The following is a 23,110-nucleotide window of genomic DNA, read 5'->3' as shown; positions in this document are numbered from 1 at the left end:
TGCTCCTCTGTCAGGGCTGCCACAGCTTTCCAATTAACAAATAACTGCTGTTATCGACAAAGGAGAAAACTCTGCTCTTTAAAAACAGGGAAAGCCTTGAACACTGGCCAAAACATTGGGGAGCAAATATTCTCAAAGAATATTGTTACAACATAATGAATTGAATTGGCTTTCAAAAGCTTTGCTACCTTTCCTTCCTGTTAAACTATCATGTGAATGAATCTGGACCGTGTAGTTGTTGCAGAAAAAGTAATGAGTTTGAGGAAATCATGAAGCAGTGACATAGGTTCAACCAAACCAAAAGGGTGCAGCATTAGTGATTTACAAAGTTAATTGAATGTTCAAAGTTACTGGAACATTCCCACTTCGTTGAAATCAAGGTTCATTGCTCTCTCTCCTCTCTAACTGACAATGGAACTCCTTACCTACCTCAGGCTTCCCCCCTTATTACAATCAATATGCTTTTAAAAGACAAGTTTAATGCTAATAATAAAAGCAAAATACTGCAGATGCTGGAAATCTGAAATAAAAACAAAAAGTGCTGGAAATACTCAGCAGGTCTGGCAGCATCTGTGGAGAGAGGAGAGTTAATGTTTCAGGTCAGTGACCTTAATGTTGCCTAACTGTTACTTCCATGGTTACTTTGCTTTCTCTCCTAACCCCTTGAACCATAGTGGTGTCCTTTACTAGAAGTTTTGGCTCTTCACCTAGGTTTCTCAACAAAATAAAATGAACTTAATCAATTCAATTTGTTATTTAGCAATACAGACAATGGGAGGAATTTTAACCCCACCATGATGGGCACAAGAGGGTGGGGGTGGGGGGGGGGGGGGCGGAGGGGGGGGGTGGTTGGTGGCGGTGGGGGTGAGGGATGAGGTCGCCACAATGTGCCTATTTCCAGGTTAACCAAACTGGGTTTGGAGGCATCTGAGAAACCCGCTCTGGAGATGTGGGTCCCTAATTATAACATTTAAATGAAGCTCCTTTCCTCAGCGTTTGGGATCCATTTGCATTCAATGGCTGCAGGCTGGGTTTTCCAGAGCTCTGCAAACCCAACAGCTAAAGGGAAGTGGGAGCTGCCAAATCCAACAGTTAGGTACTTTTCCAGCACTGCTTGTGGACCAAGAGGAGCAGAGTGTGCCCCACCCCCCAGCCCCTCAAACAAATCTTCCATCACAGTCTCTCCCTGCGATCTCTCTACTCCCAGTGTTCTCTCTCTCCCTCTGACCCTCCTTGCTGCTGTGCTCTGAACTCCCCCACCCCCCCCCCCCCCCCCACAAACCCCACTCCAACACGATCCAGTCTTCTCCAATTGCTTGGAACTGTCCTTTGCGGTTCACCGCTGCAGCCTTCTACTGCTGGTTTTCCTATGTGACAGACAGAAACCCTTTCAATCTGGCCAGCTGCTTGGCGGAAAATGGAGTAAAAGATTGCTAATGAGCTCCTGTCATTAAATTCAGCAGGATCTCCACATTCCCAGCATTTCTGGGTTTCCTGATCACAAACACAAACCTCCCCATAAATATTGGGGTCAGTGAGTGCAAATCTCTCTGGTTGGTATATATAGAGAAATACATTCAAACAGAACCAGGTCACATTTTCACCACACGAAGCAATTCTTCTTCAAGGGTCAGTGGTGGTTTAATGGTAGTACAGAGAGTTGTGGGCTCAAGCAAATTATATAAAACACCTTTAAAGTAGCAAAACATCCCAGGGAGGGAGAAACAAACACAAAGCAGGTGTTTGGGAGGAGATTTAGAAAGTGTGACTGAAGTCTTGATTAAAATAGCAGATTTTGAAAAGGCTTTTGAAAGTGGGAAGAGATATGGCAAGGAAGGTGTCAGCAAGGGAATTCCAATGGGCTAGGGGGAGTGTGTAGCTAAGTGCCTAATGACTGAAAGCTGGACCATCAATGGTTGTGTCAAGGAAGTGTTCAATTCACAATAGACCAGAGATGAAAGATTAAAGAAGGGAAGCTGAATGTAGGGCTAGAGTCAGTTGAAGATAAAGGATGGGCAAATCTGTGGATTTGCAAATAAGGATGAAGATGTTGAAATCAGAGAATGGGAGATGGAGAGTCATTAGTTGAATGGGAGTGAACACTGAATGGAAATTAAGAATGCTTGAAAGAACCTGAAATATTGCATATTAATATTCAATTTGTGAGGAATTTCTGTTATTCTAATTCCAAATATTGTCTTTTCAGAGCAAATATCACAGCTGTCTGTTAGCCTAAGACAGCCAGTAGCATTGGGGAAACCAGGCCGGCCTGGACCACCTGGACCTTCTGGACCAGCTGGCCCTCCAGGGCCCACAGGCCACCCGGGTGCTGTCGGCCCACAAGGTGTCAAAGGTCACCAAGGTTATCCTGGTGAACCAGGACCAAAAGGTAAGAATACCATTTCAACACATTGTATCAAGTGTGAATACTTTTAGTAAGCTATTTAGCATGGAGGTGTGCACCTAATTTCTGTCAATAGACATTTTGTGGACAAAGCCTTTTGTGGATAAGAGTGGTAAAGACACGCATTGATTGGTTGGAAGGGTGCTATGGCAATGTGTTGATCTCAGCTGTGCTGTTTGGGGGAGATGCAGGTTTGCTGCTCCCCCACTAAGTGCTGTCCAAATAATCAGTTTCAAAATAGTATAGGCTAATGACTGGGAGGAAGTAACTTACCTACTTCTGGCTATGCCCATCCCTCAGTGCAAAAGAATGGTGCTTTGCCCAGCAAAAAGAGGCTGCCTCAAGTGACATAAGTCACCAGCCTCTTTGAGTCTGCCCCCACAGGGGTCCAGGCATTGCCTCTGGCTTGAAACACTAGGCGGGCCCCACTTCCAACAGAAGCCAGGAAGGAACACCTCGTGGACCAAGTGAACCTCCATTGATGTTATGTTGGGTAACAATTGAGGGCTTGTTTGGGGGAAACATTGGTCTGCCACAGTACCTGACCCTCATGAAATCAATGGCCTTGTTGGGGTGAGAGGTCGCTTAAAAATATTTGGCTTCAAGCCTAAGCTTGATGCATCCAGGACTTGGCCATTCTGGCAGATTCCCACTGGACGTCTGGCAGTAGTCTGCATTACAGTTGCAGATCTTTGGGATCAGTCTCTGGAAAGAATGGGTTGATGGACCAAGAAACATTGTCTTATTTCATATCTTAACCCTGAATAAGTTTCAATCACGAGATATGGAAAGGTTTTAAGTTGTTTTCATACTGGTCTCTGCTATTAAAACTGAGCTTGAACTCTGACTTTCTGCCTGACAGGTGCACCAGGTGAAAAGGGTGAGAGGGGAGAAGAAGGAATAGGATTACGTGGACCACCAGGACCTCAAGGACTGCCCGGTAAGCTCAAGAAATCCCTTAGATTTGACTTGCAGGCATAATTAAGGAGGAGATAAAAGTGGCTGAAAGTTTGATGTAAGCCTATAGAAAGTTCTTTTTTTTAATGTTCATTATTATCATTGTCTCATTTTTGTGTGGTCATATGAGATTATTTTTCCCTTGATTTATTCATAAGGACCATCAGGTTATCAAGCTTATATCATCTAGACATGTGGTGCAACTGCAACATTGACCCTGATCTTCTAACTACACAATTTCCTGGGAGACACAAAAAATTCTACATCTAATTCAGTAAATAACAGTGGAATTCTTCTGTCTATGATTTGGGCAACTGAGCAAGACTCCAGGAGACCACAGGAGTCCAAACTCCTCATAATCCCAGCTAACTAGCAATTTTAATCTCCATTACAAGAAATGTGCCCTTCTCTTAGAAAGTGTATGGATTTTGAGGGAGGACAGGATTGGGCATGGCTGGATAGAGTGCCATCACTGAAACATGTAGGAGGAAATACTAGGGGAATTAAAAAGTACTGGAATGGTAACACCAAGCTTGGATTATAAATGGAAACTGGGAAATATTCTTATGCCATGAAAAAAGAGGAATTTCCCTCAACCTTCTCCATTTGTTTCTTTTTGAAATAATGTGTTTTCCTCTGTGGTGACTACAGATATTGCAAGAAGTTGCCGGTCAGATGTCCCTTCTGTCCCGAGCAAGTCTCAGAGTTTACAAAGCAATCATTTAGATATTTGGAAGTATGAGCAGTCAGCCTTCCAAAGGATATATGATGATAAATCGTTTTCAAAAGTGTAAATATGAGTGATACACTAATCCAAATAGTATATCATCACACAATTTAGGCATAGTAAAATATTTTAACGGAAGTCAAAAGGAGATCTTTATAGTACATCAGAACTATTTGTGGCATTTCTATCTGTAACATTTCTGGTCCATTTTTATCTTTAAAAAAACACATTTTTGTAGCTCAAGAAATGAAGTTAAAGGTGTTTCTGGAATTCTCAATCATTGTAATCTTATACTTTTGGAAATACTATCTTAACTTTCACTGGCATTTCCATGTATGAATGTCAAAAACACTGTGGCCTTAAAATTATATTGCAGATAATAGCACCCAGCAGACTTAGGGGAATTTCATACAAATCTAGTAAATGTTCAAATGCAAGAATTACAAGGCCTGTATTCAGTCATTATTATTGTGAGAAGCTGGGGGTGAAACTGGTCTTCGGCACTGGTGCATAATAGACGACAGTGAATCAGCAAACTGTTTAACACCCTTCCCAAATTTTCTTTCCTGGCACGATGTAGAACATTCTATGATTCACCATCATTGGCATGTTTCATTCAGTTTTAGTGGTGTCTAATCCTATAGCCATTGGCTGTGCATATGGATTTCACAATTTTTAAAGAATGCTTCTTTGGGTTCCAGTTTTATTTCTATTCACTTTCAATGGGTCATTTTCAGGTTGACAGGCTGTTACTAGTGGGGCACTGCAAGGATCAGTGCTTGGATCCCAGCTATTCACAATCTATATCAATGATTGCATGTGGGAATTAAATGTAATATTTCCAAGCTGGCAGATGACAAAACCAGATGGAAGCGTGAGTTATGAGGAGGATGCAAAGATGCTTCAAGGGGATTTGGAGAGGCTAAGTGAGTGGACAAAAATTTGTCACATGGATTACAATGTGGAGAAATGTGAGGTTATCCACTTTGGTAGGAAAAACAGAAATACAGATTATTTCTTAAATGGTGAGGGGTTGAGAATTGTTGAACTTCACAGGGACTTGGGTGTTCTTGTTCATGAGTCACTGAAAGATAAACTTGCCATAGAGGGAGTGCAACGAATGCTCACGAAACTAATTCCTGGAATGGAGGGATTGTCCTATGAGGGAAGATTAAATAGACTGGGCCTTTATTCTCTGCAGTTGAGAAGAATGAGATGATCTCATTCAAACATACAAAATTCTTACAGGGCTCCACAGGGTAGCTGCAGGAAGAATGTTTCTCTTGGCTGGGGAGTCTAGATCCAGGGGATACAGTCTCAGAATAAGGGGCAGGCCATTTAGGATTGAGATGAGGAGGAATTTCTTCACTCAGTTCATGGTGAATCTTTGGAATCCTCTGCCCCAGAGGGCTGTGGAAGCTCAGTCGTTGAGTCTGTTTAAGACTGAGCTTGATAGATTTCTACATATTAAAAACATCAAGGGATAAGGGGATAATGCAGGAAAAATCGTGTTGAAGTAGAAGATCAGCCATGATCTCATTGAATGGCGGAGCAGACTCGAAGGGCTGAATGGCCTACTCCTGCTCCTATTTCCTGTGTCTTATATTCAAACAACACAGCAACTAAAACCAAGTGCCAACAACTCTCTGTACAAATAGAGTCTAACTGCATTTTCTCTCCGATTATAGGTGTTGCTGGCTTGCCCGGTATTGGCAAGGATGGGCGCGATGGTGCCCGTGGTGAACTTGGCTTGCCCGGAGAACAAGGACTTCCTGGTCCACCTGGGCTCAGAGGCTTTCCTGGTATCTGTGATGCATCTGCCTGCATGGGTCCACCTCATCTCTACATGGGAATGGGTGGTGGCAAGAAATCTATGAATATGAAAGGACCATCAAAATAACAGAAAACAAATACAGAGATTACAACTAGTTACCTATTGCTCCACAGCTCTAATTTCATCAAGGGTTCAGTTATCTCTCAAGCGATTTAAAGAATTTCTTCATCTTGATTCCCAGGATCTTAAACTGTTTGGTTCCAGTAGCTTCACTTTCACAAGAATTTTGCTGGAGTTGATACTGCCTATCTGAACCATGTATATTTGCATTCCTGATTACCAGAGGGAGCTTGAAGTTTTGAATCATCAACAGGACATGAGAACTTTAGGATAGTGTATTCACCAAATAAAATGTTCTTTGTTGACACACATTTCAGGTGTCGAAAGTGATTATTCTTAACTGTTTGGTGCTTCTGCATTGTTCTTTCTGTTAAACACTGCTGAACTCTCAGTAATAACGTTTCTCTTTTTGATGATAACCAAATGAATGCAGGTTTTCCTCCATAATTAACAAGCTGATATTTTCAGAAACCTCATGTCTCACTGGTATTATTAGAAACAATATTTCCTGGACAGTGGGACTGGTCAGATGGAACATTTTGTACGTGTTCCTAAATTATTGCATTGGCAGAACAATAATTAAGGAAAAGCAGGCGTTCTTCTGTTCTGTGTTAAATGAAATTTCACTTCTCACTATATTATTTAATCTACTGATTATCTCTGGAGAGAACTACCACTTCTTGAATTATGGAGATGCCCTTGCATTTTTCCACAAAAACCGACTGAGTCATTGGTAATTACTGTGTTGCATTTTCTTTGGTGTCCGAATAATGCTCCATTCTTTGCAAGAAATAAAAAACCTCTTACTTCACAGTTTTAATTTTTATTGTTGTATTTTATCATATAACTCTTTGAAAATAACTGTAAACTAGCCTGTTAAAGTACATGTCTCAGCTTGGGGCAGTCTTGGTTGATACCACTTATGGGCTAATAATGCAAGTAGTGAAGTGGTGTGATGCACCTTTGCCTTTTACATGTGTTATTTTACTCTATTAATATCTTAACACATGTAAATCGTAAAAATGGCCAAGGCAGCTATTGTATGAAATTAGGCCAAATGTGAGTCCTAGCATTGGGTTTGCAACCAAATAGTTGAGCTTTTGAGTTGGCTGGTCTAGAAATTTCTGAAATATAAAGAAAGAAAATGTATCTTTAAAACTGAAAGTCTATTTCCTACTTCTATGTCTCATATTGTAGGAGCATTGCTGATTAATATCTCCAATTAGTTTTTCATTATTGATAAAGCAAACATCAGAATACAAATGCCCTGATTACACCACCTTCTATCCTACCCCATGTGTAGTTTTAAATTTGATAGATGGTGGGCAGAATGGCTTTTGGATGAAAATTACTCTGGTTGCTATGTGACCAAACGGTTATCCGCCTTGTGTGAATATGGACATGAAGGACATCATAGCCGAACCACACAATCAGAAATGCAAACCCTCTCTAGTCCTTGGGTATATGTTCCAGTGGATGCTGATATCAGTTTAGCAATGTGGTAATTGCATGTAAAAAGGATGTCAGGACAGGATCGCTGTCCAGGAGGCCCAAGGTGCACCAGGAAGTCATTAAGGAAGTGATTTTAATGGCCAGACCTCATTTAAATGATTTAGGTTGCCTCCTCCTCTATGGGAATGCTGTCGGGGATGGTGGACAGGAACGGGAATTGTGGCGAGAGCAAGGACTGAGTCAACAGTCCCCAGTATAAGGTGAGTGCTTGGGGATGGAGGTTGCAGAGTTGATATTGGTCAAGAAAGGAAGGGCCGGCACTGTTTGTGAGGTCTAAGGGAGATCTCCTGCTTTTTCTGGCCAGTATGAGTCTTGCCCTCTTCTGGTCATTCACAAACTCCACCATTGTAAAGCAGTGGGTTGGCACCATGTAGTACTCCTGAATTTAAGAGTTAATATGGGATCATGGCACAGATTACCCAATCGGACCACAACTTTTAGATTTGGCAGGAGCCTCATCCGACTTCAATGTTGGTGAAGATAAAATTTTGCTTGGGGGAACTGTGAGGACACATGATTTTGACCCCTCCCACAAACCTTAACAGCTGGGTGAAGGGGTTTAAAATTGACTCCAAGATGTTGACAATGTCAATACTCAGAACAGTTCACCATTTAAAAATCTGGCAGCGGTGTCAGTGTTGATATGCACTTTTCCTTTACATTAGATTTTCCTTTGTATATTGTTCTAAGAATTAGCAGTCTGAAACAGAGCTCTGCTCAACAAATGAGAATAAAATAATGCTTTATTGGCTATACAAGTTTACATGATCACAAGATTGTTAGTAAAAGGAGAGACAGGCAACATCTAAACTATCCAAAGTGTGTGGAGCTAGGGCACAGCTACAAATCACTCAAACCTGAAGCACAGGTACAAAAAGTCATATTAAAAGCTCATATAATGTTGGCCTTTATCGCAAGGGGGCTGGAATACAAATGGGAGAAATTATGCTTCAGTTAGTAAGAGCCCAAAACTTTCAACATCATTGACAAGAAGGCTACCTATTAAATTACTTAATAACCATATTAAACACTTCTGGGTGACGAGGCACAACATTAATTTCAGTTTTCAATCACTCTACTGTTGTTAATTATTTAGTAAATATCTCTTTTGTCAGTTTCATTCGTGTAAATAGATTATTTTTCTGTCCCAGCTAGAGACTATTTAGCATTAAACTGATGTTTTATCAGTTCAGTGCAGGTAGGTAGCCCAGGCATGGTATTAATAATCAATGTTAAATGTCCAGAATGATTGAGCGGGGCATTAAGTCGTCATTCATCCCACACAGCAAAGTAGCGGCTGATCTCCTCAGGACCGCCCCTACATATCTCAGGAGGGGGCGATTCCAGCGGATTGTCCTCGAAGTTTGAGGAACAGTGACTGCGACCCCACTCGAGGTTCACCAGCTGCCCGAATTGGTTGGGGAGGCTCCTCAGCTGGTTCTTCCCCAGCCAGAGGGTGCACAGGCTGACGAGAGTGCAGATGGAGTCGGGCAGGCTCTGCAGCGCGTTAAAATACAGCAGCAAAGTCTCTAAACGCTCAAGGTTGCTGATGCTGTGGGGGAGAGACTTTATCTTGTTGTCACTGGCGTCCAAAAAGGACAAGCGCCGGAGCTGGCACACCTGGACGGGGAACTGCTGGAAGTTATTGCTGGCCAAGTGCAGACTCTGTAACTGCTGCAGCCTCTCCGTCTCGGCGGGAAGGCTGCTCAGCTGGTTGTTGCTGAGGGTCAGCATCTCCAGCTTTTGCAGAGCTCCGACCTCGGCTGGGATCTCCCGCAGTTCGTTGGTGTCCAGCTTCAGCACGGTGAGGTTGCTCAGCTGCCCGATTTCCCGAGGGACAGTGCCCATCCTGTAATTCAGACAGCTCTCGCGTTCCGGGCTCATCTCCAGCACTTGCAGCTCCCCCAGGTCGAATATCTCCAGCGGGGCCGACAGCAGCTCCCTGCCCTTTAGCTTTAGTTTCTTTTTGCCGTCGTCACTGGGGTCGATCTCCATCCTGTACTTCCAAAGCTTGCCCACCATACCCTTGGCAGAGTAAAGCGACAGGCTGGTCTGAGCCGATTCCAATCGACCTGTTGACATGTCGGTTCAAGGGGAACCTCCCTGGAGACGAGTATTTAGTTTAACCTTTTATAGAGCCGCTTGTAGTGAAACACAATATCTCCCCACCCAGAGGATCCCCAACTATCCATTCTGTTTGGGAACAGTGTTTTGCAACGTCCTGAAACTGACACGCCGCTCTGAGGTTGCCTAGCAACCCCTGTAACACTTAATCTGAAATGTGACATTAATCCAAGAATCAGGTCAGGGAAATGTCATCTGATCCACAGAAGTTCATCCCTCTGGTGCTCTTTACTGACAGGGCCTGCTCTATCAATGCAATATTTTTTATGGGAGTGGAGAATTAGGTCGTTCACCTGCTGAGCTGACCTCGCCCAGCCCGATAAGGCACAGTCAACTTGCTGAAAAAGCTCTGTGGCACCCCTGGCTCTTACTGCATGAACTGTTGGGAGCGTCTTCTTGGCTGCTGAATGTCAGGCGCCAGCAGCGACTTGAGGCACTGTTAAGGGTTGTCTCTAACTGATTGCAAGAAGGCTTGGGACATTATGACCCTCTCGATGTGTAGGGGGTTCAGTTCCCTTCCTCCTTAAAATGATTCTCGGACCCCGGAATTACAAGAACAAAATATACGCGACAAACAGGTTTTAGCTCAACCTAAATGTGTTAGTTTATTGACCAACAAAACCACAGTACAAACCCCTCTATGATTTGACTGAAACTTAACAATCACCCACATGGCTGGTCATTACCGATGTTGATTGTCGGCCTGGATCTAAAGATGACTGGTCCCCATCCTTCTACACCTGACAGCAGTCCCACATTTCGATGTCCTTTCTTATAATGATCCAGTCACGCTATCGCATGCCTGGTCCTCAGCTGTCGTTTCAGTTATCAGCCTGCTGGCCTTTCACACCTCTTTATCTTGGTCTTTCAATCTCCTGAGCTATGCAGAACTGCAAGGTTCGAGACAGCTCCTTATCTTCTCCCCTGCTGTCTACACAGCATAAAGATAATGTGATTTCACTCACGGTGATGGGTGCTTAGCTCCTGGCATTATTCAGGTGTTAATGTGTCTTCCATTCTTTCCAGGAACTGATAATTTCAGTTCACTTATGGCAATGTCCAGTTGTTAATGTCCTCCAAGCTGATCATGAGTCAGAGTTTCAGTTAACTTATTCCTCCTGTGCCTCGAGGTTAACTGTTTCATGTCCTTCAGATGCCAGAGGGCGATGCATGAATGAAGTGTGTTCCTACTGGCAGAGGACTATCCAAGAATAAAACTGAACACTTTATCCAGTCTTTATCTGGTTGCAAGTGAGCATATACGTGTTAGCTTACTGCATCAGTACCATTATGGGCCAGACCCTGGATATAATGAAAGTTGGGGCCTGTCACAACTGGCACATGGTAGTTGCAATTGGCCTTGGAATTTCCGCAAGGTTTCACCCCTATAATAGCTTAATCTGGCTGAAATTAAATCAAATACTGCAAAATATCAGGGAACCTTAAGCGTAAGTGAGATGTGCCCACAATTACTTTACGCTGGTATCCATGGTCTTTAATAAAAAAGCAAAATACTGCGGATGCTGGAAATCTGAAATAAAAACAAGAAATGCTGGAACCACTCAGCAGGTCTGGCAGTATCTGTGGAAAGAGAAGCAGAGTTAACGTTTCGGGTCGAAGGGTCGAACGTTTCGAAGAAGGGTCACTGACCCGTAACGTTAACTCTGCTTCTCTTTCCATGATCTTTAACACTAATTCAGCAGATCCTTCACCCGAAACTGGCCACACCACAGGTCTGGAAGGCAAGTTTCCACTGATTGCTCTCATTCAGGGAGGGCTTTTTGTCACATTGCTTACTGATTCTCAGGTGCACAAGCAATGAAGATCACATGAATCCAATGTTAGTCCTTGTCGATTAAAGGCACTGACCAGGTCTGCCTTACTGGTGCAGCAATATGTTTAAAGAGTAAGAACAGAACTATTAGTCATTGATCTACCCTGCTGCTGCGGAAATATTAATTGGTCAATAGGAGATCACAGTAGCCAACCATCAACTGAAGCTACAGGTCTGCCCTGCTGCTGAAATCATCAAATAGTTTAAAATGTTGAAGAATGGTTCATTTCCTCACAATCTCACTCCTGTATGATGCATTAGAATTCTCTCTTCCACTCACAAATCGATTGCAATTGATTATGTTGCTTGATTACATTGATTCTTGCTTTTACTAATATGTTGGTGCGGTATAACTTCACCTCAACAAAGCAAGTGCACTGTTCCCCATGCACACCTAGCGGAAACTCCAGGCCAACACCTTTAACCTCTGCAGGTACTTAGAGGCCTGGTTATATCATGTTAGTTAACTGTAGGCAGGAGGCTGGAAATGACCCTCCTGTTCATCTGCATTTCTACATTTTTCTGTACCTGTTGCAGGCGCTTGCCATGCCCCATCCTGCTGGGGTCCCTGGAAATTCTGGGGTGATGTAAACGGTTCAGAGACATGGTATAACGGGTGTGGTTCCCCATTTTTTTCCTGCCCCCTGGGCCTGAGGAATGTGCATTTCTTGGGAACAAAGATCAGAAAAATCAGCCCTATGATAACCTTGATGGCTAAAAGTTTGGAAAGGAGCAGCAAACCTGTTCTGATGAAGGGTTTCAAAATAGTCTATTGCATCTCCAAAATGCCAATGTGTCACTTGGATGTGATATCACAAGATAAATTCAGATAATCAAAGTCTTTAGGCCAGCTCATCCATCAACCTGTGACTACTGTTATGAACGCTGGACTTTATAGTATGGTTATGTTTAAAAACTGTAAACTGTGATCTTTCATGCAGTGTAACATGGACATTCAAAGGAAACATGTGACCACATTCATAATCTGCCCAGAGGCAAGCCAGAAGCCTTGGTTACCATGAGAACAAGGAACCCAGATCAAAGACCCATTTGAAAAAAGAGTGCAAGGTTGTAATACCTAAAGGGCAATGGATTTCTCTCTGCCAGACTCTCAGATTGTAAACAGGGAGCCAGGGGCTCTGAAGTGCAGATTTGAGTTGCAATTTTTAATACCCGGAAACAAAGGAAGGCCCAGGTGGTTTTGCTATTGTCAGACTTGTGGTCTCTGAGAACTGTCAAATGTAAACGACTATTGACTTTGATCCAGATAAATTTGATAGACTTTCCTAGGTCTGTAGACTGAAAGGAAGAAACAGGAGTCAGCTGCACAGCCTAAAGAAAAGGCTCAAGGTTTGCAGATGAGAAAAGACCAATGGGATAACCAGAGATTGCCTGATTAGTCGAAGTCCAATTGAATGTGCTTGGAAGAAGTGAGTGAAGAGGATGTTGGCTTTGAGAAGGACACTGGGAGATCTAACCCATTGCAGCTGGGTGGAGTTTGGGACTTTGAACCACAATGATACCTTTTTCGCTGAGAACATTATGTAATGTATAAAAGTGGTGTGGGGTTTTCAAGTGTGCTAGTAAGTTAATGAGACAAACCTTTCTCTGTAATTTAGTATATTTGCTCCCTATTAAGTACTATTTAATTAACATTTTTTAACTTTAGTTGTTATGGTAAAAGTCTTAAAACGTAAAATCTTGTTGTATGATTCTTTAGTTGGTCACTGGGAAGTTCCTATCTCTTGTTTAAAGTTAACAGTCTCTACTGAGGTCATAACACTAGATCCAAATGTTTCTTAGAGAAACCAGATACTCTACCCAGAAGTCCATTCCTCATGTTGATCGCTCTATGAGAGAGATTTTGAGGCCACTTACCCAGCAGAAATTGGGTGTCATGGATGGGGATTATCTTATCCCATTCTCACTGATGGTGGGGCCAATACTATGTTCTGCATATCCTACAATAATATATACAAATGAAATCTTATGATAATGAGAGGCATAGAATCCTGAATTCCATTTTAGGAATTTGCTGCAAGGAGCATGAACACTTTGCACAGTTTCTGTTTACTTTTACATTGCTGGGAGTAGCAGGAGGGTATCTCCAGGCTTCTTAAAACCAACTCGACCAGCAATGCACCATCTTACCAAGACTGGACCACACCTGCCCTAGCTTACCTTTCTCAAGGCACTGAAGCTGGTGGTCACTGGAATCAGTGGTTTACCCTGAGGTGCTTGTTTTCCATGCACTTCCCATATGTTTATTTATTTAGAGATACAGCACTGAAACAGGCCCTTAGGCCCACCGAGTCTGTGTCAACCATCAACCACCCATTTATACTAATCCTACATTAGTCCCATATTCCTACCACATCCCCACCTTCCCTCAGTTCCCCTACCACCTACCTATACTAGGGACAATTTATAATGGCCAATTTACCTATCAACCTGCAAGTCTTTGGCTGTGGGAGGAAACCGGAGCCCCCGGTAAAAACCCACATGGTCACAGGGAGAACTTACAAACTCCACATAGGCAGTACCCAGAATTGAACCCGGGTCGCTGGAGCTGTGAGGCTGCTGTGCTAACCACAGCGCCACTGCCCTCCCCTCAAAATGGGGTCCGGCCCTTCCACCAGCACCTTTAGGTGGTCAATTGCCAAGCTCTTTCGACCAGTTGCCCTGAAACCACATGAGGATGAGCCTACCCCTTTTTGTGAGAAAGAACTTCCTGGCATCTGTCCGAAACTGATGTGACTTTTGTGATTTTAATCTAGTGCCTCTTGTCCTACTGTCATGGTTTACTTTAAAGTAATGTTTCAGATAAACAGTTCTACACTGTTTACCATCCTATAATACATTTGGGACAGCTTTCTAGAATAATATGTTTTAGAACCAACAGGGAACACGCCATGCTAGATTTAGTGGTGAGTAACAAACTAGAATTGGTAAGCAATTGGATGATACAGGAGCGTGGCACTGAATTTCTACACTTCATGATCATTCCCAGGATCCACTCGCGATTTAGAATTATAGAAGCATAGAATCATAGAAGGTTTAAGGCACAGAAAGAGGCCACTTGGCCCATCGTGTCTGTGCCGGCCGAAAAACGATCCACCTATTTGAATCCCACCTTTCAGCATTTGGTCCCTAGCCCTGCAGATTGTGGCACTTGAGGTGCATATCCAGACTCCTTTTGAATGAGTTGAGGGTTTCTGCCTCAACTCCCTTTCAGGCAGTGAGTTCCAGACCATCACCACCCTCTGGGTGAAAATGTTTTTCCTCATCTCCCTTCTAATTTTTCTACCAATCACTTTAAATCTATGCCCCCTCTTCACTGACCTCTCTGCTAAGGTGCATAGGCCTGTCACCTCCACTGTATCCAGGTCCATCAAAATTTTGTACATTTCAATCAGATTTCCCCTCAGCCTTCTCTGTTCCAAGGAGAACAATCCCAGCCTATCCAGACTTTCCTCATAGCATAGCTGCATTTTTCCAGTCCTGGCAACATCCTTGTAAATCTCCTCTGTACCCTCTCTCATGCAATTACATGCTTTCTGTAATGAGGTGACCAGAACTGCACACAGTACTCAAGTTCCAGCATAACCACCCTGCTGTTATATTCCATAACTCGGCTAATAAAGGAAAGGATTCCATATGCTTTCTTAACCACCTTATCAACCTGTCCTGCTACCTTCATGGATCTGTGGACATTCACTCCAAGGTCCCTCACTTTCTCTACACTTCTCAGTATTTTCCCATTAATCATGTATTCCTTTGTGTTGTTTGACCTCCCCAAATGCATCACCTCACACTTCTCCAGGTTGAATTCCATTTGCCACTTTTCTGCCCATCTGACCAGGCCATCATTATATTCCTGCAGCCTACAGCTATCCTCCTCGCGACCTACCACACGGCCAATCTTTGTGTCGTCTGCAAACCTCTTGATCATGCGCCCTACATTTATGTCCAAATTGTTAATATACACCACAAAAAGCAGGGGACCCAGTACTGAGTCCTACGCAACGCCACTGGAAACAACCCTCCAGTCGCTAAAACAGACGTCAACAATTACCCTTTGTTTCCTGCCACTGAGCCAAATTTGTATCTACCTTGCTGCATTTCCCTGGATCCCATGGGATTTTATTTTTTTAACCAATCTGCTATGTGGGATCTTGTCCAAAGCCTTGCTAAAAGCCATGTAGACCACATCAACTGCACTATCCTCATCTATCTTTCTTGTTACTTCTTCAAAAAATTTGATCAAGTTGGTCAAACAAGATCTTCCCTTAACAAACCCATGCTGATTATCCTTGATTAACCTGTGCCTTTCTAAGTGACAGTTTATCCTGTCACTCAGAATAGATTCCTATAATTGTCCCACTACTGAGCTTAGACTGACTGGCCTGTAATTATTTGATTTATTTAGAGATACAGCACTGAAACAGGCGCTTCAGCCCACCGGGTCTGTGCCAACCAAGAACCACCCATTTATACTAACCCTACAGTAATCCTATATTCCCTACCACCTACCTACACTAGGGGCAATTGACAATGGCCAATTTACCGATCACCTGCAAGTCTTTGGCAGTGGGAGGAAACCGGAGCACCCGACGAAAACCCACACGGTCACAGGGAGAACTTACAAACTCCGCACAGGCAGTGCTCAGAATTGAACCCGGGTCCCTGGAGCTGTGAGGCTGCGGTGCTACCCACTGTGCTACTGTGCCGCCCACAATCTATCACTCGCTCCCTTTTTAAGCAGAGGTATAACGTTAGCAGTTCTCCAATTCCCTGGCACCACACCTGTATCCAGTGAGAACTGGAAAATGATGGTCAGACCTTCTGTTATTTCCTCTCTTGCATCTTTTAACAGCCTGAGATACATTTCATCTGGCCCTGGTGATTTATCAACTTTCAGGGATGCTAATCCCATTCATACTTCCTCTCTCCCTATGCTTATCACATCCAATACTTCACCCTCCTTCTCCTTAACTACAATATCTGCATTGTCCCCCTCTTTTGTGAAGACAGATGCATAGTATTCATTAAGAACCATACCAACATCTTCCGCCCCAACATATAGGTTACCTTTTTGGTCTTTTATGGGCCCTACTCTCTCCTCAGTTATCCGCTAACTCTTAATATATTGATAAAACATCTGTGTGTTCACCTTGATTTTGCTTGCCAATATTATTTCATGCCCTCTCTTTGCTTTCCTAATTTCCTTTTTGATTTCACCCCTCCACTTTCTATACTCCTATCGGCTTTCTGCAGTATCGGGTTCTCTGTGTCGGACATAAGCTTTCTTTTTCTGCCTTATCTTACCCTGTAAGCTCCTTGACATCCATGTGGCTCGAGATTTGGCCGCTTCACCCTTTTTCTTTGTGGGAACATGCTGACTCTGAACCCTTTAATCTCCCCTTTGAATGCCTCCCACTGCTCTGACACTGATTTACTTTCAAGTCGCTGTTTCTAAATCACTCCTCAGTTTAGTAAAATTAGCCTTGCCCCAATTGAAAACTTTAACTCCTGTCCTATCTCTGTTGTTACAACCAGGTGAGAAGGGCAGGGTTCCCTCTCAGCCTTTGCCTGGTTTAACCGTAACAGGATTTAATTTTAGAAACACCGTGTTTTTAGCACCCCCTTAGTCATAGTTATAGAGTCATAGAGTTATACAGCACAGAAACAGGCCCTTCGGCCCATCATGTCTGTGCCGGCCATCCAGCACCCAACTGTTCTAATCCCATATTCCTGCACTTGGCCCGTAGGCTTGTATGCTCTGGCGTTTCAAGTGCTCATCTAAATACTCCTTAAATGTTGTGATGGATCCTGCCTCCACCACTGCTTCAGGCAGTGCGTTCCAGATTCCAGCCACCCTCCGGGTGAAAAACTTTTTCCTCAAATCCCCCCTAAACCTTCTACCCGTTACCCTAAATCTATGCCCCCTTCTCTCGCCTTGCCAATGCTTGCTCATGGCCAAGGCTATGGTGTGCAGGTCTGTGTGCATCTGTGGGATCTGGCTCTCCAAGAGGGTCGCCAACCTCTCAATGGAGGAAACCAGGTGCTCGAGGCCTAGGACACGGCATTGATGGACTCCTCCATCATCTGCTCATGGCTGCGTATGACCACTGGCATCTCTGCCATATGTTGCCTTACCTCGCTCTGCAACTCCAGCATACCCTGTGCTGTCGACACCAGTGGCTCATCATCACCCGAGGGTTCAGCATGGGCCTGGCCACCCACAGTTCTCCCACTGTCAGTGACTTCAGCTGTCTGAGCCTCAACCTGCTGCTCGGGTGCATGTGCAGTGTTCTCACCAGCTTGTGACCCTGATTCTAATGCCGAGCAGTTACCCAATGATAGAACATAGAACATAGAACAGTATAGCACAGTACAGGCCCTTCGGTCCACGATGTTGTGCCGAATCTTTAACCTACTCTAAGATCAAACTACCTACATACCCTTCATTCTACTATCATCCATGTCCCTATCCAAGAGTTGCTTTAATGTCCCTAATGTATCTGCTTCTACTACCACCGCTGGCAGTGCATTCCACACACCCACCACTCTCTGTATAAAGAACCTACCTCTGACATCTCCCCGAAACATTCCTCCAATCACCTTAAAATTATGCCCCCTGGTGATAGCCCTTTCCGCCCTGGGAAAAAGTCTCTGGCTATCCACTCTATCTATGCCTCTCATCATCTTGTACCCCTCTATCAAGTCATCTCTCATCCTTCTTCGTTCCAATGAGAAAAGCCCTAGCTCCCTCAACCTTTCTTCGTAAGACATGCCCTCCAGTCCAGGCAGCATCCCGGTAAATCTCCTCTGCACCCTCTCTAAAGCTTCCACATCCTTCCTATAATGAGGTGACCAGAACTGAACACAATATTCCAAGTGTGGTCTAACCAGGGCTTTATAGAGCTGCAGCACAACCTCGCGGCTCTTAAACTCAATCCCCCTGTTAATGAAAGCCAACACACCATACGCCTTCTTAACAACCCTATCAACTTGGGTGGCAACTTTGAGCGATCTATGCACATGGACCCCAAGATCCCTCTGTTCCTCCACACTACCAAGAATCCTGTCTTTAAGCCTGTATTCTGCATTCAAATTCGACCTTCCAAAATGAATCACTTCACACTTTTCCAGGTTGCACTCCATCTGCCACTTCTCAGCCCAGCTCTGCATCCTGTCAATGTCCCGTTGCTACCTACAACAGCCTTCCACACTATCCACAACTCCAACAACCTTCGTGTCATCGGCAAACTTGCTAACCCAGCCTTCCACTTCCTCATCCAAGTCATTTATAAAAATCACAAAGAGCAGAGGTCCCAGAACAGATCCCTGCGGAACACTACTGGTCACCGAGCTCCAGGCTGAATACTTTCCATCTACTACCACCCTCTGTCTTCTGTGGGCCAGCCAATTTTGTATCCAGACAGCCAAATTTCCCTGTATCCCATGCCTCCTTACTTTCTGAATGAGCCTACCATGGGGAACCTTATCAAACACCTTGCTAAAATCCATATACACCATATCCACTGCTCTTCCTTCATCAATGTATTTTGTCACATCTTCAAAGAATTCAATAAGGCTTGTGAGGCATGACCTGCCCCTCACAAAGCCATGCTGACTGTCTCTAATCAAACTATGCTTTTCCAAATAATCATAAATCCTGTCTCTCAGAATCCTCTCCAATAATTTGCCCACTACCGACGTAAGACTGACTGGTCTATAATTCCCAGGGTTATCCCTATTCCCTTTCTTGAACAAGGGAATAACATTTGCCACCCTCCAATCGTCTGGTACTACAATGGACAGTGAGGACGCAAAGATCATCGCCAAAGGCGCGGCAATTTCTTCTCTCGCTTCCCGTAATATCCTTGTGTATATCCCGTCTGGCCCCAGGGACTTATCTGTCCTCATGTCTTTCAAAATTTCCAGCACATCCTCCCTCTTAACATCAACCTGTTCGAACATATCAGCCTGTTTCACACTGTCCTCATAAATGACCAGGTCCCTCTCACTAGTGAATACTGAAGCAAAGTGTTCATTTAGGACCTCCCCTACCTCCTCCAACTCCAGGCACAGGTTCCCTCCACTATCCCTGATCGGCCCTACCCTCACTCTGGCCATCCTCTTGTTCCTCACATAAGTGTAGAACGCCTTGGGATTTTCCTTAATCCTACCTGCCAAGACTTTTTCATGTCCCCTTCTAGCTTTCCTAAGTCCATTCTTCAGTTCCTTCCTGGCTACCTTGTAACCCTCTAGAGCCCTGTCTGATCCTTGCTTCCTCAACCTTAAGTAAGCTTCCTTCTTCCTCTTGACTAGCTGTTCCACATCTCTTGTCATCCAAGGTTCCTTCACCCTACCATCCCTTCCTTGCCTCATCGGGACAAACCTATCCAGCAGTCGCAACAAGTGCTCCCTAAACAACCTCCACATTTCTGTCGTGCATTTCCCTGAGAACATCTGTTCCCAATTTATGCTCCCCAGTTCCTGCCTAATAGCATTGCAATTCCCCCTCCCCCAATTAAATATTTTCCCATCCCGTCTGCTCCTGTCCCTCTCCATGACTATAGTAAAAGTCAGGGAGTTGTGATCACTATCACCGAAATGCTCTCCCACCGAGAGATCTGCCATCTGGCCTGGTTCGTTGCCAAGCACCAAATCCAACATAGCCTCCCCTCTAGTCGGCCTATCTACATATTGAGTCAGGAAACCTTCCTGGACGCACCTGACAAAAACTGCTCCATCCAAACTATTTGCACTAAGGAGGTTCCAATCAATAGTAGGGAAGTTGAAGTCACCCATGACAACAACCCTGTTACTCCTGCACCTTTCCAAAATCTGCCTCCCAATCTGTTCCTCCGTGTCTCTGTTGCTATTGGGGGGTCTATAGAAAACTCCCAATAAAGTGACTGCTCCTTTCCTGTTTCTGACTTCCACCCATAATGACTCAGTAGACAAACCCTCCTCGACGACCTCCCTTTCTGCAGCTGTGATACTATCCCTGATTAGCAATGCCACTCCCCCACCGCTTTTACCTCCCTCCCTATTCCTTTTGAAACATCTAAACCCCGGAACACCCAACATCCATTCCTGCCCCTGTGATATCCAAGTCTCCGTAATGGCCACAACATCGTAGCTCCAAGTACTGATCCATGCTCTCAGTTCATCACCCTTATTCCTGACACTTCTTGCGTTAAAATAGACACACTTCAACCCATCATACTGGCTGCAACTTTGCCCTGCCAACTGTCTAACCTTCCTCACAGACTCTCTGCACTCTGTATCTGCCTGTTCAACAGCTACCCCATCCACTGATCCGTAGCTCCGGTTCCCATCCCCCTGCCAAACTAGTTTAAACCCTCCCGAAGAGCTCTAGCAAACCTCCCGCCCAGGATATGGGTGCCCCTCCAGTTCAGATGCAACCCGTCCTTCTTGTACAGGTCCCACCTTCCCCAGAAGGTATCCCAATGATCAACATATCTGAAGCCCTCCCTCCTACACCAGCTCTGTAGCCACGTGTTCAGCTGCACTCGCTCTCTGTTTCTAGCCTCACTAGCACGTGGCACCGGTATCAATCCTGAGATTACTATTCTGTTCGTCCTGCCTTTTAGCTTCCAACCTAACTCCCTATATTCCCTTTTCAGGTCCTCATCCCTTTTCCTAGCTATGTCATTGGTACCGATGTGTACCGCGACTTCTGGCTGCTCCCCCTCCCCCTTAAGAATCCTGTAGACTCGATCCGAGACATCCCTGACCCTGGCACCCGGGAGGCAACATACCATCCGGGAGTCTCGTTCGCGACCACAGAATCTCCTGTCTGTTCCTCTAACCATTGAATCTCCTATCACTATCGCTCTCCTATTCTCCCCCCTTCCCTTCTGAGCCGCAGAGCCAGGCTCAGTGCCAGAGACATGGCCGTTGTGGCTTTCCCCTGGTAGGTCATCCCCCACAACCGTATCCAAAATGGTATAGTTATTATTGAGGGGAACGGTCACAGGGGATCCCTGCACTGTGCGCCTATTCCCTTTCCCTCCCCTGACGGTCACCCAGCTACCTTTATCCTGTGACTTAGGTGTCATTACTTCCTTATAACTGCTCTCTATCACCCCCTCAGCCTCCCTCATGATCCGAAGTTCATCCAGCTCCAGTTCCCTAACGCGGTCTGCGAGGAGCTGGAGTTGGGTGCACTTCTCACAGGTGAAGTCAGCAGGGACACAAGTGGTGACCCTTACCTCCCACATCCTGCAAGAGGAGCATGCAACTGCCCTAGCTTCCATCCCCTCCGCTCTAAATTGACAACAGAGAATAAAAACAAATGAAGGAAAAAAATGATGTTTCGTTTTAGTTTAAAGATACAGCACTGAAACAGGCCCTTCGGCCCACCGAGTCTGTGCCGACCATCAACCACCCATTTATACTAATCCTACACTAATTCCATATTGCTACCACATGAAGGTATCTGCGCTGGTGAGGGTGCAAGAGAGTCATGGGACGGTGCATCCCCTGAGAGGTCCTCCTCCTCAGAGGTGGTTTACTGTCCTCCTGTGGCTGTGGTCTCAATGTCGACCTGCATGAGGGAAGACAGACATGTGCGGGTTAAGCTGTGCAGATCACGTCATGCAAACCTTGCATGATGAGTGTCTCCAACATTAATAAGTATGACAAAGGGAGCCACTCCTCACTTTACTGCATAGGCATTCCAGTCTCGCCAACCAATATAGTGTTCTGCCCTGGGTGCCCGCCGCCTCCAATGTCTCGTCCCTGGCGGAGGTGAGCAGTAGCAGATCAGGAACTCCTCCGCCAGGCAGGGCTCTCTCCCTCCTATTGTGGGCCCTCTTGTCCGACAAGAGGAAGGATGGAGATAGTACAGCATGGCAGAGAAATCAATGACAGTTCTGCTAATGTCAACCCTTTGTCCCCTACTGAGGGGATCTGATGTATCTCATGTTAATACATGCTGTCAGGGGAGTTAGGCGAGTGAGCTATGAAGGAAGATGCCTGAGATGCAGTCATGGTGAAACCCTAGCCCGTCTGCCATTGCCGTTGTAGTGCTACCCTCCCCATGTCATGCACCCTCCCGCATAGTCACATGCACTCCCCAAAAAGGAGAGAGTTATGGAGCACTCACCTTGGCCGAATTCAGGAGCTCATGGATCCTCCTCCTGTACTGGACCCAGTTCCGGTGAGTGACCCCCCTCACCATCCAGATTCGTGCCCTCTACCAGGACCTACCTGAGGGCCACTGCCAGCGATGCAGTGGTCTGAGATTGTAATCCACTGTGTTGGTGATTATGTCCAAGGACAAAACGAAGTATCCACAGCTCAGTCAAGGTCCGATATTGGGGCCTACCAATTCTGGCATCGGGATTGTTGCCTGCGCCCAATTTACTTTCCAATTTCTAGACTTTCATTTCTTTTTACAGAACTGAAGTAAAAATATGATCTCTCCAAGCAGTACTCAACTCAATTTCCTTCCTGAGCAACACCATGGAACATGTTGATACATTGATAGGGTGAGATGCAGTAAGTTGAGTGGGAGGATGCGTATATGGAGCATAAATATCGGCATGGACCCATTGATCTGAATGGCCTGTTTCTGATCTGTAAATTCTATATGTCAACTCCAGACACGATTGGGAC

General features: G+C 44.8%; 2 protein-coding genes across 2 annotated transcripts in view; one reads left to right on the top strand and one right to left on the bottom strand.

Annotated features, from left to right (window-relative positions):
- LOC137369533 (collagen alpha-3(IX) chain-like) overlaps window positions 1–6,065 on the top strand; it is a 181,356-nt gene extending 175,291 nt beyond the window's left edge. Inside the window, exons 36-38 of the mRNA XM_068030800.1 lie at window positions 2,207–2,389; window positions 3,267–3,344; window positions 5,777–6,065. Of these exons, the coding sequence (XP_067886901.1) occupies window positions 2,207–2,389; window positions 3,267–3,344; window positions 5,777–5,988 (473 nt within the window). The 3' untranslated portion in view covers window positions 5,989–6,065. The remainder of the gene's footprint in view (window positions 1–2,206; window positions 2,390–3,266; window positions 3,345–5,776) is intronic.
- A 2,192-nt stretch (window positions 6,066–8,257) lies between these two features.
- LOC137369532 (leucine-rich repeat-containing protein 30-like) lies at window positions 8,258–9,739 on the bottom strand. Its single transcript, XM_068030799.1, has one exon. The coding sequence runs from the start codon at window positions 9,574–9,576 to the stop codon at window positions 8,764–8,766; it is 813 nt and encodes a 270-aa protein (XP_067886900.1). The 5' UTR covers window positions 9,577–9,739; the 3' UTR covers window positions 8,258–8,763.
- Between the last annotated feature and the right edge of the window lie 13,371 nt (window positions 9,740–23,110).

This window comes from Heterodontus francisci, chromosome 5 (assembly GCF_036365525.1).
Source record: "Heterodontus francisci isolate sHetFra1 chromosome 5, sHetFra1.hap1, whole genome shotgun sequence".
Taxonomy (NCBI): Eukaryota; Metazoa; Chordata; class Chondrichthyes; order Heterodontiformes; family Heterodontidae; genus Heterodontus; species Heterodontus francisci.
This window is presented reverse-complemented; position numbering and strand designations above follow the sequence as displayed.